At 40.8% G+C, this 17,696-nt stretch overlaps 1 protein-coding gene across 1 annotated transcript in view; it reads left to right on the forward strand.

Annotated features, from left to right (window-relative positions):
• Nucleotides 1-234: 234 nt before the first annotated feature.
• The window catches only part of LOC139725305 (cytohesin-1-like), a 75,526-nt gene continuing 58,064 nt past the window's right edge, over nucleotides 235-17,696 (forward strand). Inside the window, exons 1-2 of the mRNA XM_071636393.1 lie at nucleotides 235-521; nucleotides 12,771-12,844. Of these exons, the coding sequence (XP_071492494.1) occupies nucleotides 401-521; nucleotides 12,771-12,844 (195 nt within the window). The 5' untranslated portion in view covers nucleotides 235-400. The remainder of the gene's footprint in view (nucleotides 522-12,770; nucleotides 12,845-17,696) is intronic.

Below are 17,696 nucleotides of genomic sequence, written 5' to 3' on the forward strand. Positions count from 1 at the left end.
ATAGGGCGCCATCTGATGGTGGCTTCATCATGCAACCGGCATTTCATTTTTATCCTCTCGAGTGCTAGTCAATCTTCCCACAAGCCACCCACCCGAGTGTGCGGCGGAGTAGCTCTATGTTCGGTACGGTGTACACAAACCACGCACACGTCCACACGTACGTACGTACGTACGTAACCATATTTTCCATACAGGAACTTCCGTGTTATCGGAGCGAGCGAGGTGATGCGCTGCGCTTACACTCTGTGTGGTAGGGCGACTGAATTGTTGACTTTGCTCATTAAATCAGAGTGATTTCTACTAATTTGCCGGAGCCCTGATATTTCTTACTTCTCGTATGATCAGCACAGAGTAGTGACAGAAACGCTTGTCGACATTCTTTGGATATTTATCGCCGAAAATGATGACGGAAAGCCCGGTCAACTTGCCGGTCGCGATGCCTCCAGTTGCGGTCGGAGTTGGATATCCCGCCGGTATACCCGATCCGGAGTATGCCTCAATAGACGCCCAGCTTCACCCCGGTAGGTTTCATGCTTGATACCGCTGCGAGTCCCTACATTAGGATCCCTGTACTCCTGAATGTTAACTCGCACGCATGCTGCAAATGGTCAAACATGCTTGTCTAAAAGGGCGTGCATGGTTAATATCTCTCGCTGGTGTTTGCATGTTGTAAATTTTGAATTTGTTACGAATTGTTATCATTATATATTGTATAAAAATCTTCTCTGACTGTGTTAGTGTTTCGATGATGATAACTGATACTAAGCTAGTGATAGACCTTGGTTGGTCTCTCTGTTCATCACGCATGTGCTGTGCCTGTGCTGTGGAATATCAACAGTCAATCAGCCGAGAGGAAGAGCTGTTTCCACAAATACATTGTACTTGATACAAAATGCACGCACCAATGCCCATGTCATTGACAACTGAAGTTGATCCTGACTTGAAAAGATGTGACTGTACATGTACAGTACCAATACCTAAGTATGATACTTATGTTAGAAACCCTACTAGGCCTTGTGGTGTAATTCATTTTCTCTGATGATCATAATGAGATGAAATCCTCTGTGAAAAGTTAGATGTCTGTTTTGTACTTTGTGAAACGATACTTTTTGACTCCCAAAAGGTGCAAATATTGGAATGATGGATGCAATGCTCACACTTTCATTGAATGAGTACAATGAGATGAACCGAGTACAATGCATATATCATGTCTCTTTATTGTAGCCTTGCACGAAGAACTATCTTCTTTGTAGTGTTGTTATGATCTATGATGTTGTCTGTTCATATTCTGTGGTTTTGCGTAATATATGTAACTTACAATTTGAATTTTTGAGGTATACTCAAGATAAGGGTCCCCAAATTCATTTAAAAAAACCCCCAAAATCAACGTGTATAATCCAAATTTTCAAGTACCTGGTACCGGTACTCCTTTTTTCCTGACTTGTGCTTAAAAACCTGTAGTTTACCTTTCAAATACTGTAGAAGTTATTGATACATTATAACTATGAGTGTTTTTATTTATGTATTTATTTATATATTTATTTATCATTTTTTGTTTTTGTTTGGTTCATGACACTTGATCATTTATTATGCATGAGTAGCCTACCTCTGTAGGAGATAGTAAACATACATTGTACACTTGTATAAAATTGTATAAATATGATTGAAAAAGAACACCCAGTCACCCGTGGCCTTTATCAATATTATGCACACTTTGGACATACTGTAGAAGACTGTTTGTGCAGTTTCATTTTATAAATTTAGTGATGATGAAGTGGCAATATCTACCGTAGCTGAGCCCTATACCGGAATATGTATACAATGTACACTCAGTACAGTAGATGTAGTACAATGATACACACAGTCTGGAAGGACTGTACTGAATAGGTAGAAGATGAAGAAGAAGAAAAACTCCAAACTGTTTCACAAATGTAAACATTTAATCAGAGTGCCAAATTTATACAGTTCATTTCCAGTGTCCTTTAGATAGGATGATAATTTTGGTTTGAGATACAGTACAAAATTTTTGTAGGTGTGTGACTTGTAGAAATGCATTTACCGATGGCAATAGTTCAACTGCCTGTTCATAAAATTTTGCATTGTCTATTCTGTTGTGGACCACCATTAGACAGTATTTTTTTTTTTTTTTTGGTAGGAATGTAGGAATTCTGTAGGGCATGCAGGTTGACATATGCAATAATAAAAACAAACAAACTTACAGTATTTGAAATGTCTCCCTTCTTATTCAAAACAAACCAAGCATGCTGGTAGATTGTCACACATGTAAAGAGCAATACTTTGTCATTTCCCTGAATGCTACTGGACAATAAAAAATCAGAGAAAAGACAGTAGGCCTATGTTCCATCCAGCAAAAACAAGAATAACTTTGACAAATGACAAATGAATCTAGACAATGACGCAATACATGTAATTCTCGTCAATGTATCATGTCTTGTGTTGTAACCTCGGCTTGCTTGCCTAAACCATTGTGCCCATTAGTGTCAGTGTAATACTGCGTATGAGCCGTGATTCGTGATCTGATGGGTTGTAATTCGTGATGAGTAAAATTAGATTTGGAGAGAGGGCTTTGTGACTCATCTCTGCACTTCCTACTCTTCCCGATGCAGCATTGAGCTTAGACCGCCTCCCGACTGGATGAGTTTCCTCACGCATACAAAATTAGAGAAGAAATCAAGGTGTGATAGTTGACAATGCATACAGAATGTCAGTACCAGCATGGATATTTAAGGATGTCACAGTCTTCATAATTCCATTGATTGTCAGCACATAGTATTTCTATGCAAATTAATGAGAAATCATGGTATGAAGTTGCCTGGGTGATTCATACATTTGTAAATCTGTATGTAAAGTGACCTGATTTTGGTAAATGTTAATGGTGACTGTTCAGAGAAATATAAAAAAAATAGGATGTAATGTACAAACGTGTACAATATGTATTTCCCAAATCATTGTCAGGATATATCCTTTGTTACAGCTTGTGTTTCGAAATATTGTTGATGTTAATATATTTGTGCCTGACGTGAAGTGTACAAAGTGTACTGAATATCATGCTTAAAAAATGCTTGTCAATGATCAAACAACATTTGTAAGATGGACAATCTGGCTTCTACTAGGATGAGCTGCCTTTTAGTGTGTTGGTTGCTTTTTTTTTTTTTGTATTAGATTATGGTGGTTTGGGTTGCCAGATTTTGTGTAGAGCTCAATTTACAAATTTGTAGTTGCATGAGAAGGCAACCCAAAATAGGTTCATGGCATGCATCATTGCTGTACAAGCCTGTGCTGCACATGGTGTGAACATTCTCCCGCAGTGACTGTTGTCCATAAATACAAATCTATTGTTCCAGTTGGCAAGTATGTGTTACTGATGTTCATACATGAAACCATGGCGCACATGAAACTCTCTGTCAGAGAGAGCAAGGAACCAAGACAAGTGATCCGTGCCTCCTTGTGAAACTAGAAGCTGTCACTCTCATAATGCCATACAATACTTGAACTTTGAAGTTCTTTGAAATTTGCCTCGCTGTGTGTGCAATCACACGCAGACATTCAACCTCCCCCTTTTTTTTATGATGCTACAAAACGTAGCTCATGGCAGACTTTCAGTCTGAGGGTATAGGTAATATATTATGACTACAATGTAGCTGGTTGAAGCAGAATGTGACAATGTTTGCTCTGGCTGCTGTGTTGTATAGAAGCTTGATATTATGTGGATGCCAAGACTAGAGTTTGTAGGGAGGAGAAGGGGGGGGGGGTGGGTAGTGTCAAGCAGTGCTTCAAAGCACCCGTGCAGTTAGGGTGTGTTTATGCTCAATTTGCAAAGGCAGAATCAACGTTTTGAAACACTGATTCAAAACACCGTTCAACGGAGCACTGTTTATGCTCACTTTCTTCGACTTATTTGTGCGTTTTGAAACGACGTTTTGAAACGGCGTTTATATCAAAATGAGCAAGGACTCCACCGCGTTTTGAACTAAACACGTATCAAAACGCTGATTCTGGCCCAAAAAGGGGAAGCATAAACACGGCCTTAGTAGAATTTGCATGGTAGCATTTCATCTGATACAAAGGACAAGCTTCAGAAGGAGCCACCCTCGTATACCCCCTGCCTTCCTCTTCCTTCCCTCATTACTGGTAATGACATACTTGGGGTACCCCAAACCTAGTTTGCAGGCACAAACCCTTGTTGGTCGTAAAGGAGTCTGCGCCAAGACTACTACATGCACCACTTTGGCACTGTCCCATAGGCCCTGTGTTGAAGCTTCTCCCAACAAGTTGGGAGAGGCTGCAGTGTAGTGGTGCGTGTATTAGTCTTGGCGCATGCAGACTCCTATACGACCAACAAGGGTTTGTGCCTACAAACTACCCCAAACCCCCTCTAGAGCTGGCTCGCTGGCTTTGATCCCCGGCGACTGAGCAGTCATGAGTTGAAATAATGAGGGCATTTGTTTGGGAGGGCCTAACCCCTATCAATGGGTGGCAGGCTGGAACAATAGCCATCCCTGTACTGCTGGCAGAGAGAGGCCCGACCCCATTGCTGAAGTTTTGCTGGTGATCTTTTATAGCCACGGGCTGCCCCAACTCTGACTGAGCCTATTTGTCAGAAGAACTTGGGGAATTGTGTCTTCACGAGCTGTCAATGTTGCTATTTGATTCACCTCTGGGGTGATAGCCAGTATTCCTGTGGGGCTCTAACTTCTGCCACTCAGGACTCAAGAGTTATAAGCCTGCAGATCAGAACGGCATTGCACATGGCTTTACTGACCTGGCAAGGAACAGATTTGGGTATCAAGTGCCTTTGTAGGGAATCTCCATATGGAATATTTTGCATCCTTTTCACATTCAAATCCTGCTTCTGTTGTTTTTGTGCTTGAAAAGATTTAGAAAAGCATCTTGATATGATTCATTCAATACTCACAGTTTATACTTGAAGTTAAAGCCACAATGACAAAGATGAGCTGCAAAAATAAATGATATGAATGGGCCTATGTTTGCAATGTCATGACTAAAATTGATAAATTGACTTTGTCTAGAAATGGATTTCTTTACAAGTAAAACCAGTTCTAAAATTTTAATGTAAGTACAGTGCACTCCTGTTCCAAAGAACATGGTTTAACGAAATGTTGGATACAACTAGAGTAGAATTTGGGGCCAAAAATCATCATCTTACATGCTTTATTTGTTCAGATATAGGCTTAACTATTTAAATATATATGAATTTCGATATAACAAAAGAAAATTGTCCCGAAGACTTTGTTATAATGGGAGTTGCTTGCAGATTACAGCTTGTACATCCTTTGGAATGTATGCTCATTTAACACCATGCCATATAGGCCTATAAATTGTAGCTTTCAGAAATGTTTCTTTGGTTAGCATTGTAAATTTATGCATTTTGTACATTATATGAGTGTCCAAGATTCTCATTTACAAAGATCTGCTTTTTAATACTTGGTTATACCTTGTTTCATAGTATGATTTTGTTGTAACTTTTGCTGGATCTTGAATAGCAGGGTTCAGGCATTACATATAAAACCAATATGTTCATATTGTGCCTTGCCATTTGATTAGGTACACCGTACAATTGGCCATTTTTATTAAGTCATGTTAGCACGCATAAATTTCATAAAAAGTTATATTGATTGTTTTTCCAGACTCTTACCAACGTGCACTAGACTGTCATCAGGATTGTCAAAACAGACCTGATGATTCCTTGCTTTTTGAAGTGACTATAAAATTCAACAGGATGAGAATCTAACCTGGAAAATTGTGAAAGGCTTGGGGGGGGGGGGGATGGGGGAGGAGGATAGGGAGAGAGAGCTGGAGAGATTGAGAGAGAGCTACAGCTTCCCAGTGACAAGTTGGCCATTTTATTTTTTTTATTCTCCGGCAGGTTTCCGCTAACTTCCTTCCTGGGTAGCGCCACACATACAATTTTTACTGCCCACTCGAAGGCCTGTTTTATACGTGGACATACAAGTAGGCACAAGTGCGTAGGACGGTATTTAAACATCTGCAATGTGTGGGGCTCATTTCGCTATCACAGCACCAACAGTGTATCCCACTGTGTGTATGACAGCGTAGATCGATCGATGCATGGCACGAGATTAACATCAATGAGATGATCATCGGGACTGGGCACCAAAAGTGAAAGTCTTCCCTTTGGATGGGGTGTTTACGAATCATTAAGAAGAGGGACATTGAGTTGTGAAGGGACTTTCTGATGCGGCCCCCATGCATGGTAAGCACAACAACAACAACAGCAGCAGCAGCAGCAGCAAACATAGAGGCTTATTGTGTGTCGTGTATGTGGTATCCCTGTTCTGCATCGATGATATCAGTGACTGGAATGCGTCATGTGGTAGTACAGTATCAGCATTTCATTGGTGCAGGGCAAGTCCATTTGGCTTCAAGTCAAGAACTCAGCATGGACATGAATTTACATGGTTGTAACATTCTGTCATTTATTGGACTCTTGTTGGAAATAAATTTCTGACTCAGATTCGATAAGCAATTTCAGCTGATGAACATTATCTCAAATAGTCGTTTGTACACTTCTATTGAAAAAAAAAACACCACAACAACAAACTGAGCACGACACAAAAGATATTTTGTGTAGCAGTGGTATAAAAAATGCATTTAGCTAATTGTGATGCGATACCAGGGAAATTATTCCCACCTAATGAACAGTACGTCAATTTGCCCTTCTCTTGATGTTGTGTACGTGTACAAATGTATGCATAATAGACTCTCAGTCACGTATCATGCATTATTGCACATTGCACTGTCATCCCTATCATATTCAAAAAAGTGTCTTGAATACAGAATGTGCTGACAAAAAAAGTACCTGCATCTATGTAGCCTACACATACTGTACTGCATCTACCTGCATCTATTGCACACTGCATTGAAAGGTATGAAAGTATTGCAAGAGAGAGTGAGGTATTGATGAAAAAATAGAAAAGAAAAGAAAAGTGAGGTACACGTATTGATGTTGTGCTTGGGAACCAAAATACACTGGAGATCATGGCTAGCTCTCAAACATTTCCCTTCAAGTGTATGATATAAGTGGAAAGCTGGAGTTTGCTCAAATTATGAGATTGGTGTCTTCAGTGTCCTTTCATACAAATACACCATTGGACATTTAATTTTGTTAAAAGGATCATTCACTGTCTTGCTAGTATTACATGTGTTTGTCGGGCTCGTACGACTAGTCTCGGAGCTACAATACGTTACAAATTTTGTATTCTGCCAGCTTCAGGCTTACATGTATTTATGTATTTGTGTTATATAATACATGTAGCCAGGCCCTACTGTATGGGGCAAATACACCACAATTCTCCATCATGTGTAAAGCCCCGGTCACACAGCACTCCACATCCAAATCACGTACAAAAAGTTATGAAAATCTGGTGGACGTGGTCGTAAGTGGTAATTTTTTGGTCAATTTTGGTTCGGCCGTGCTTTGTACGGGGTATGGCCGTAGGCGGATGTTCCTCTGCTGAAGCACGGCCTAAGCACGGCTAACCACGTCCAGCCACATGTGTGTACGCGGAAAAATCCATTTGTCACCGATAAGCTGCTAAACACACGCTATTTCCCGTGATACCAATGCGTAACACGCATCAGATGACCGTGCTCTGCCCGTGACAGACTGCTAAATTTTCGCGTCTTTACCGCGTCTCCCCAAGTTTTAATCACTGGCGGAACACGGATTATCACATGTGTTTCACGTGTGTTGCATGTCTTTACCACGTGTGCCGCCGGTGGTTGTCCGCGGAATAAAATTTTGAGCAGTTCAAAACTTTTTACCGCGTCCGACGCCGTTCAGATTTTTCCCCGCGTCCTGCCACGTCTATAAATCGACTGCTTGTAGCTCGTCTTAAACTGGACATCAAAGCGAACAACATCGTCTGCTTCACGGGAGACCACTTTTTGACGTGTTTTGGCTGTGATTAAGCCGTAAAGCGCTGTGTGAGCGGGGTTTGAGGTTGGTTTTCCCACCAGGACAAATACAATGTGCTTTTATCATTGAATCATAAACATCAGGCTCTTGGAGATGCTTCAGGTACTTGTACATGACAAAGTACCGTAGAGCTCATCTGAATGCATCAGGCACAGAAGGCAATCAAATTTCACTTTCTGTCATGTGTGTCATGTGAAACTAAGGTCCCCAACTAAACTTGAAATGACCTGGATTCAGTTGCATTCAAGCATACATTCTGTTACTATCCCTTTCTTTTTCTTTCATTATGGGGATAAATACTTTTGCCCTGTAATTATGTCACCCATGCCAATAGTTACTGTCTGGACAGGTCTGTGGGAAACTGCAAATGATATAACTACTTAAGTTTCCAGAGGCATCGTTAATTAATTATTTGTTTTCAGTATGAGAGAGGGAAGGAAATGTGGGGGGGGGGGGGGGGGAGGGGTATGAATGGAGAGGGGGGAGAGAAAGAAGGAAACAGTAATGCAGTTCTTCAGAACTGAATTGGGAGGACTAGTATACATGTGTGATGCGATTGTTTTGATGTGATAGATAATAGCCTATCTAAAAATTCAAGCTATTTGTGATGCACAATGTAGATGTCATTCAGCAGAGCTCTCCAGCCAGCGTCATGGATTAGATGGAAATGTGTTGTGGCCTATATCATGTTATGTATTCCTTCGCTGCCGGTGGAAAACAAAATGCTTGTACCGGACAAACCTCGGCTGATAACGAGTGGTCGCATTAAAATACCACCGAGATTCCAGACGCAGGGAGCCAAAGATGAACTGCTGTGCCCCTGTTATGTCTGGGATTAACCCTCCCGCTGCCAGAGATAGCTATAGAGCATGCAATACCCATGGTAGGTTCCCGTAATCCCAGAGTCCCTGGTATTAATGTCGTTTTAAGAATGATCATGAGTTTCTCTCAGGTACAGTACTCATGTGTCGCACCAATTGTCCGCTAGTAGTACATTTGCTTGGATCACGTATGCTCGGTTTCTCTCGTTAAGTGGTGGTGAGTGACAGCTTTCAAAGGTACGTTTTGTTTCTTCTAGAAGGGTGGAGGGATGGGTCTGTATACATGTATATTCTATGTCCATACGTGTGCATGGCCATTTGCGTACAAAATAGTATTTGCATACAATGTACATATTCACTTGATCTAGAAACCAGTGAAGTATAAAGATTAATTGTCCATCTTAATTGATATTGGATTGACAGGCAGGAGTGAATTGGCATGATTATCAAAAGCATGGTAATGAACACATAATCATCCAGCATAGAATTGGAACACTTCATGGGTATTGAAGTTTGTTGTATGCTTTAAAAAGTTTTGACTGTTTTTGTGCAATGCTTGTACCATACGAAATACATCAAATTATAATGCTCATTTCTGGCCCCATTACATTCTTGGAGACATTTTTTAATTCTGTCATATTTTTGTGATGTCTCTATGAAAATCATGTGGAGATGAAAGGTTATTGTTGATCATGGACAGGTCTTTGTATTGTATTACCCACGACAATTTGGGAAAGTGATTATAGGCAGTTGATACTGTAGGTGAAAGCTAAAAGTCAATGAATTTTTAGCCGCAAAGAAACAGAAAAGTGAGGAGAAAGTGGTGACTGCTTTGAAAGTAGGTCATTCTTGTGAATGCAGTTTGTGCAACTAAAAGTAGATCTGTAAGGATATGACTAAAACCAGTCTTGACTATCGCAAGCCACCAAATTGTTCAATGACTACAAAAAATGCTTTATTCTTGACACTCAATCAGTTCAGTGTCTGTTGCTGAAGGTCTGAATTTTGTTCAACTGTTTTAATAGAATGGATCTGTTTCATTTTTGTCAAGGAAATTGAACCACCTCCTTGTGGTATGTACATTCACTTTGTATGCCTTTCCGTATGTGTATTTAACTCAATTCCTGTATGATTCTCAAATTCCCACAGACTTTGTGCAAGTCTCACTACAAATGTAGGTGTCCACAGTCAGTGAGTTAAATGCAGTATTGTACAATGCATCACAGCAGCTGCATTTACATAGGGCCTATATAGGAGTTATCGGTTTTTTGCATCATTGAGTAAAAAAATTAATTTTATTCGCACCTGTTCACACACAGGAAAAAACAAAACAGAACAAAATGAAACAAAAATCACTCAGCTGCAAATTAAGAGTTTTTATCTCCACACTATGCACGATGTGTATTTGACCACATTGTGTCTTTGTGACTCCGGGCACCCGAGTGTGCAGACCTAATATGGCGAGTTGCATTATGGGATTTTAAAGACAATAGTAATAATTGATGGTTTCTTTGTGTGCCATTCACACACACCAAGTTGGTCAAGTTGTCTTGAGAGTTCCCCCCCCCCCCCCCAAAAAAAAAAAAGAGAGAAAGTAATGCAGGACAGATACATGTATTCTTATTATGATGCATGTACAAATGTAGTTAGAGTCACCAAGCTTATGTTTTTGTGTTTGTCCACACACAAAACTGAATGGCTTTTGCATTGCACAGCAAAAATCAGTTTTCAACAATCTGTAATTTCAGGTGTATGTGAACGGGACTTCTATGTTTTATGGAAAGGGACAGGATGACTTGCAGTGGTTTTCGAGCTTGAGAGAAGAGTAGTTGGAAGTGTCAATCAGCAGGTATTGTTTTGCTCGGAGATGACTGTTTCTTGATCTCAGATACAACTGTCAACAAAGTTCCAGTCTGTGTGAACGCTCCTCCTGGCAATGGTGTGCTTTGTTAGTAGGTTATCTAGACAGGTATAGAATACATTATATGTCACAACTCCTTGCTCCAGTACCTTTGGTCGCTCATCCAGGAGAACAAATATTGCATCGTAACCTTGCAAATACACCCCATTCAAACCTTCTTTGTCAGGGTTCCAACATCCCTTATTACTGATGGTAAACTTTGGGAGTGAAAAGTTAGACTGTGTACACAGGAATCAAAAGTGAAGTTCAGCACACAATGCTGTTGCTTTGCGGATTAGTTGTGTTTTTCTTTTTCTACCACACCAGTAACTACGTGTACACATGCCAAGAGTAACTGCACTGACGAAAGTGAAAGTAAAGGAGTTATTGTTCTACTTCACATTGTTTTAGTTGTTTGCTTCGTGAAATTTCACAGAGTTTCTCACGACTATTAAGAATAGGGTATTCTTTGTGTTTTGATGAGGTTTTTAGGAGTACTATAGGATCCTAGATGGCTGCATTCATTGGGTGTGCATCAGTGAGGTAGCACCATTGTGAATGCCTGCTGGTAGGGTATGGGCAGTTTGCGAAGTTAACAATAAACAAGCTGTGATTAATCACCTGCATATACCCATGTGTGTGGAGGAGATTCCTGACGTTTGAGGCTCCTGTCAGAAGTGAAGAAAAGAACGATGACAATGATCGTGAAAAGGCCAGGGCTTTTCTGGGATCGTCTTGAATAGGAACCCATCTCCTTACATCACCTGCTCCCTGTGTTGGTTGGGGGTAGGGCCTCTGAGGAATACAGCAAGCCCAATGAAGCTGACAGGATTTATTTGGATTGCCTACCCAAGCATTCCCTTGTAATCACAGGAGCTCCCAAACTGAGGCTGTCAGATGCTGGTAATGATTTCAAAGGCATTGTGATGGGGCATCTAGTCTCCTTTTTTCTTTTCTGTTCTATTCCCTGTTTTGCAACTGCAGTGTACATTTTAATATAGGCCTACCGCTATATGCTCCGCACATTTTGTAACACATTGTCATTATTACTGCTGGTGTGTATTCGCAACGTTTACTTGGTACAATTGCAGAGACTCCAAATTCAACGGGAGATCTCCCGCCTAAAGCCCATTTTTGCAATATCTCCCGTTCTCCCGCCCTGGCTCTGTGTCTCCCACTTGAAATGATTTCTTACCTCAATATCATTGTATGTTGCAAAATAAGCATTAGATAGCACAAGAGAGCATATCTAGAACCGAGCTTCCAGGGCCCTTAAGCGGGCCCTGGACCGAAAGGAACTTCGTGCTTTATGCTCGTGATGTGCGCTTTGCGCACATCAAATTGGAGTCTCCCGTTTGCTAGGGGTTTCAGACGGGAGAATCTCCCGATCAGAAGGTGCTTGGGGTTGGAGTCTCTGCGATTGTATATGTGTGCTGTTTATGTTACAGAAACCTTGAATACCAGTATATCATTCAATGCATTAAAACAAATTAGCATGAATTGCTAAAGTGGTGGAAAACAAGTTTCTTGTACTTGCAAGTACGTGTACATTATGCACCATACAGATCAGTGAAACATAGGACAATTAAAGCAAACTGCTCAAGACCTTTATCTGCAACTGCCATTTCAGATATGTATACTGTATGACATTGGGTAGAGGGCTTTGTATAACGTGTGAGATGTTTACAGTGTTGGCAGCAATCATATAATTTGTATTCCCAGTTTGGCTTCCTCGCCTTTTATTCCATGTAAGTCAGAACTCCCAAGGTTTATGCTCATGCACACAATTGTCATGTACAACCGTGAATAATACATGTGAGGCATTTTAACCCCTTGAGGACAAGTCCCAAATATACTCAGGCAGGTGTCTATGGGAAATGCATTTTGTAGCAAAATCGGTACGTCCTCAATGGGTTAACATTTCCTGAATGCGAATGAAATGATTTGCCGTGACTTTTCATGTGCTGTGACGTTGACGATGTCGTATGTGTATTTGCCTCATTCTCGTCCATGTGATGTGTTCTCACCAATCAAATCACAACCTTTCTGTGAACAATCCTTCTTTCAGATCTGACAGAGACGGAGCTGAAACTGCTGCAGGACATAAGCAGAGCCAAGCAGCAACTCCTCAAGGAGATAAGGGTATGTAGTCCAGAAAGAAAATAGTCCTGGAAACTACAGTTTGTAGACTAATGAATCAGTCCAATATGAACTCAATATTGGGAGTGCAGTGAAAAAAGATACTGCAGTCTCAGATATCAGCAAGTCACTTTATAATGGATGTCTGAATTGATTATTGTGTATTCCTGAAATTTGATGCAGCATGCCTACTTTTGTAAGTTGCCTATTATTTTAAACCAAATTATAAAATGGGTTCAAGAATGTAGCCAATTGGAAGCGCTGAAATGAGTCACGTGTGCGTGCATTATTTTCTTCAGGTAAGCACTAAGAAGAGTCTCTCTTCCACCTCCCTGGCCTGACGTACGTCACAATGTTTTACACTAGCGGTGCGCACTCAATCAGTTGTTACAAGTGCGTCACGCGCTACTATACGCGCTGTCAATCCTGTAAACAACTTCTAGTTCGGGCCGCGGGCTGCCACAACAGCCGGCGGCCTTTCTTGTGCATAACAGTACGTGGCGTACGGATACTCTTATACGTACGTACAGTACTTATCAGTGTGCGGGATTTCCGAGTGCGACGTGCGTAAATGTTTGGGACGAACATCTTCGGACATCTTGACTTTTGAGCGAGTGCTACATGTAGCTGACTGGTATTGACCCACAAAGGTACGTGAATAATGCTGTTAGTTTTCGACCCATTTTATAAAACTAATGATGCACAGGATTATTTCGTGGCGTTAGTGAAGGTGCAGCTCACTCTCGAGTATTGACAAAGGTTGCAAACATGCACTCGGCTGCGCCTCGTGCATGTCGCACCATTGTCAATACTCTCGAGCGCGCCGCACCTTCACTAACACACTCTGTCCTGTGCATCATTAGTATATTATAAAATGGGTTCAAGAATGTAGCCAATAGGAAGCGCTGAAATGAGACACACCTCCTTCCTTTACTTCAGTACAACTGCACTGCCTGTAATCCTATGGTAAATTGCCGATCGTCTGTGCGCGCGGCGGCTCCTTTGATGAATTGCATGCATACGCGTACGCGCTGTCAATCCTGTAAACAACTTCTAGTTCGGGCTGCCGGCCGGCCGGCCTGTCTTCCCTTGTGCATAACATATGTGGCGTACGTACGTATGCTGTACTATACGTACACTTTGTACAGTACAGTAGACCAAGCGTTATGGGACCGGACGCGTACATGGAGTCACTTTGAAGAGCAAATCCAACGATTTAGCAGGTTAATTCTCACGCCGTTTTCAGAGTATGTTGTCTAGTAGGCCTATATGAGGAGTCTATATCAAGTCTTTAAGGTAAAGGGTGCATATTCTATGTAAAATAAGTAAGTTTTCATGCGGGTGTCCGGAAACCCAACCCCCCATTATACTTATACTGTATGTACGGGACTTCCGCGAGTGCGACGTGCGTAAAAGTTTGGGACGAACATCTTCGGACGTCTTGACCCACAAAGGTACGTGAAAAACGCTGAAAAATGATGTTTGTTTTCGAATTTTCGACCCATTTTATAAAACAAATGATGCACAGGATTATTTCGTGGCGTTAGTGTAGGCGTAGCTCACTCTCGGGTATTTACAATGTAGTGCAACATGCACTCGGCTTCGCCTCGTGCATGTTTCACAATTGTAAATACCCTCGAGTGCACTACGCCTACACTAACGCACTCTATCCTGTGCATCATTTGTATAACATTACACGCCTTGCCTTCAGACACTGTTAATTTGTTTACAAAGTGATCACTAGACTTCAATGACACTTTAATAAATTGAAGAATGATTTGTTTACAGAACTCATACGAAGTCTGCATGTTAAATTGCAGTGACAATTTTTACTAATATTCAGTTACTTGTGTATATAAATACCTATTTTGGGGGGCATATTTTTCACCATTAAGCCCACATGATTTGACTGTTGCTGAATCAATGGCATCAAGTGTATTTATTTGCCAATTTTACTTGACACAAGAGGTTTTTTTTTCCCTTACATATTAAAAGTTGAGTAAAAGCTGTGCAACATTCTCTTGAAAGTGGAGTGTTGTATGCAGAAGGCATCATGATCATGTGACCAAGTCAATTACTTCGAGACTTCCCTAGGATGTTTGCATTAGCCCATTTTAATGCTGACAAATAAATCATCCCGTAATTGTATGGACACATGCAGGCAGCTGCATAATCAATGACCAACAATAAAGGCCACATGCCTAATGAAAGAAGCATTTAACATGTTAAAGTCTTCTTCTTTGCTCGCGGTGAAAACTTTCTGCGTGGTTCGTAGTGTGAGAGCACGTGCAACCTTTAAAATGATTACAGTTGCACTAGTTTTAGACACAATGACATACACGCTGCAATTCAAAGTGACCTATAACTATGTTACACCATTCTGCCCCTTCCCCCTAGATGCACCCCTGACACAAAGAAATAAGAAATAAGAAATCATACATCACTATAGTCCTTGCCTTGCGTACCATTGTTAACATTGTTTCAAAAGGGTATAGGTCAACCAATTTTCCATTACTGACTGCATGTTAGGTAAGTAGAGAAAGCGTACGTAAAAACTGTGTAGAATAGTTTCCAGCTTACGTGTAGAAGCCTTTACCACAAATGATTAGAGGAAATTGGCTCATAAGGCCCAGTCACACACATTCAAATATAAACCTGATTAAAATAAAGAAAAATTTAAAAAAAACTCATTTGAAAAAAAGAAGAAGAAACAAAGCCAAGACCCAAAGCTAACCCTCAACCCCAAATGAACATTTAGAATAACCCTCACCCCCTCCCCAGAAAAAAAAAAGAAAAGAGAAAAATGAAATAGAAAAAAGGGTTTTTAACCTTTGAAATAGCATTGTTTAGAAATGCACCATTAAGACAATTTCTACCCTTTACTGCTCAGGATGGAAAAAAAAAACACACCCCGAAAAACTGATATTAAAAAAAACAAAAACAAAAACAAACAAACACCCTCTCCAGGGAACAGCCAGTCAAAGATCAATAACTTTACAGCATGGATGTTTGAAGTAAAGAGGGATCATTCTGGGTGTGATTGCCGGAAAACGGAAGCAAGTGTCGAAATAATCATACTCCGAGGGGAGCAATCTTTCTGTGGTGTCAATACAGTACCACCTCTCCCAAATCATCCATCAAAATGGCTGCAATACCTGCGAGAGCAATCATACCGACAATGGCTTTGACATTACCAAACCCTTTTGTCTCTATAAGATATGTGCTGTAGAGGGGGTTCGCAGGGGGTTACAATGCTGTTTGTGACTCAGCTGCAGGAGACTCACACATTAAAGGGTGTGTACAGTTCTTGTCGAGGTGAAGATTTAGCTTTTAACGTTTTGTGAGATATTCAGAAACCACTCTATGAGATGTCAAAGAGCATGCAGTTCTAAGGGGTATCAAAAGTTTATTCGATGAAAATCGGTTTTGAAATGGCCGAGATATCAAAAAACAAGGTGAAACAAAGAGATACTAATAAAGTTGGGGCATGTCGCCTTTTATTATTACCACTTCTTTGGATATCTCAACCATTTGAAAACCAATTTTCATCAAATAAACGTTGAATCCTTCTTAAAATTACATGCTCTTTCATATTTCATAAGAGGCTTTTCATTATCTCACTTAGGAATGTTCAAAACATGAATCCCTACCTCAACTAGTACTGTACAGTCCCTTTAATCTGTAGGAAACGTGTGATCTTTTCCGAATTTTTTTGCATGAGTTGCTCTAAAACCAGAAACATTCGCAGCATGAAACGTTCACAGGTTGGAGCCGACAGCCTTTTTCACGGCATGAAACTTTCGCAAATGGCCAGTGCTGGCATTCGATGCATTGTGCAGGCAAAACTTTAATGTGCATTTTACATCTATATCGCAAATCTTGGCTCCTTGCGGAATCTGCAAAAGTTTCATGGGTGCAGAAATTTCTGGTTTCACTGCAAGGATTGCTCTCAGAGGAATACCACTTTCTTCTCCTGTAGATATTGCAGAAATTGTCCAAATATTTTCGACTTTCCTTGCAAAGGCGCCCAAAGAGAAGATATTGGGACGACATTGACAAAGCTTTAATGATATCATGAGGAAGATGGAAAAAGGGGGAAAGTGAAGGAAGACAAAAGGGAGAACGTGAAGGACGGGGAGAAGGAAAAGGACCAAAGGTCGAATAGGGAGGAAGAGGTACGAAGCGGGAGGAGGAGGAGTAGCACATAATGCAGTAGTCAAACAAATCCTAGGTCAGTGTCATTTATTGATGTGATTGAAATATCAAGTCGTCCCTGAGGCTATGACAGCGACCACTGAAAATATTGCTGTGGAGAGGGCGATGTGAAAAAGATGATCCAGCAAACTCTTCCTTGGTCTTCTTTAATAGAATCTTCACTTGGATATTTTGTAGGATACTGAGCCTTGGAGAATATCACAGTCTGCAACCAATTTCTTGTGTTCCTTGCATATCGAAATTGGCGGTATTCCCAGATCCCCGTACCTCCTCGTTATATTGGGTTGAAAAAAAAAATGCAGACTGAGGTTAGAGAATGAGAGATTGAGAAAGGGAGAGGTGGAAAGGGATCTATGCAATGGAGTAGAGCATGCGGTAGAATGCAGTTTAGTGTGGCGTGAATTCTATGCATAATGTTGTCTGCTAGAGTTCCAGTCGGCAGTGAATAACTTGTATGCAGGGTGAGTGGATACATGTAGTCAAAGGCTATTTAGAAAAACAACAACAGCAACAAAACCTGCAATATTATTTGTAACCTGTATTGCCGTTTCTGGAGTTCGTGTAATAATGTCTCAATTCATTTCAAGAGAGACATTCACAGCTTTAGATGTCTCAAGTGACATCGCATTATTCATGAGGT

Source organism: Diadema antillarum, unplaced genomic scaffold (genome assembly GCF_040938485.1).
Source record: "Diadema antillarum isolate AM-2024a unplaced genomic scaffold, OU_Dant_1.0 seq00000031_RagTag, whole genome shotgun sequence".
Lineage (NCBI taxonomy): Eukaryota > Metazoa > Echinodermata > Echinoidea > Diadematoida > Diadematidae > Diadema > Diadema antillarum.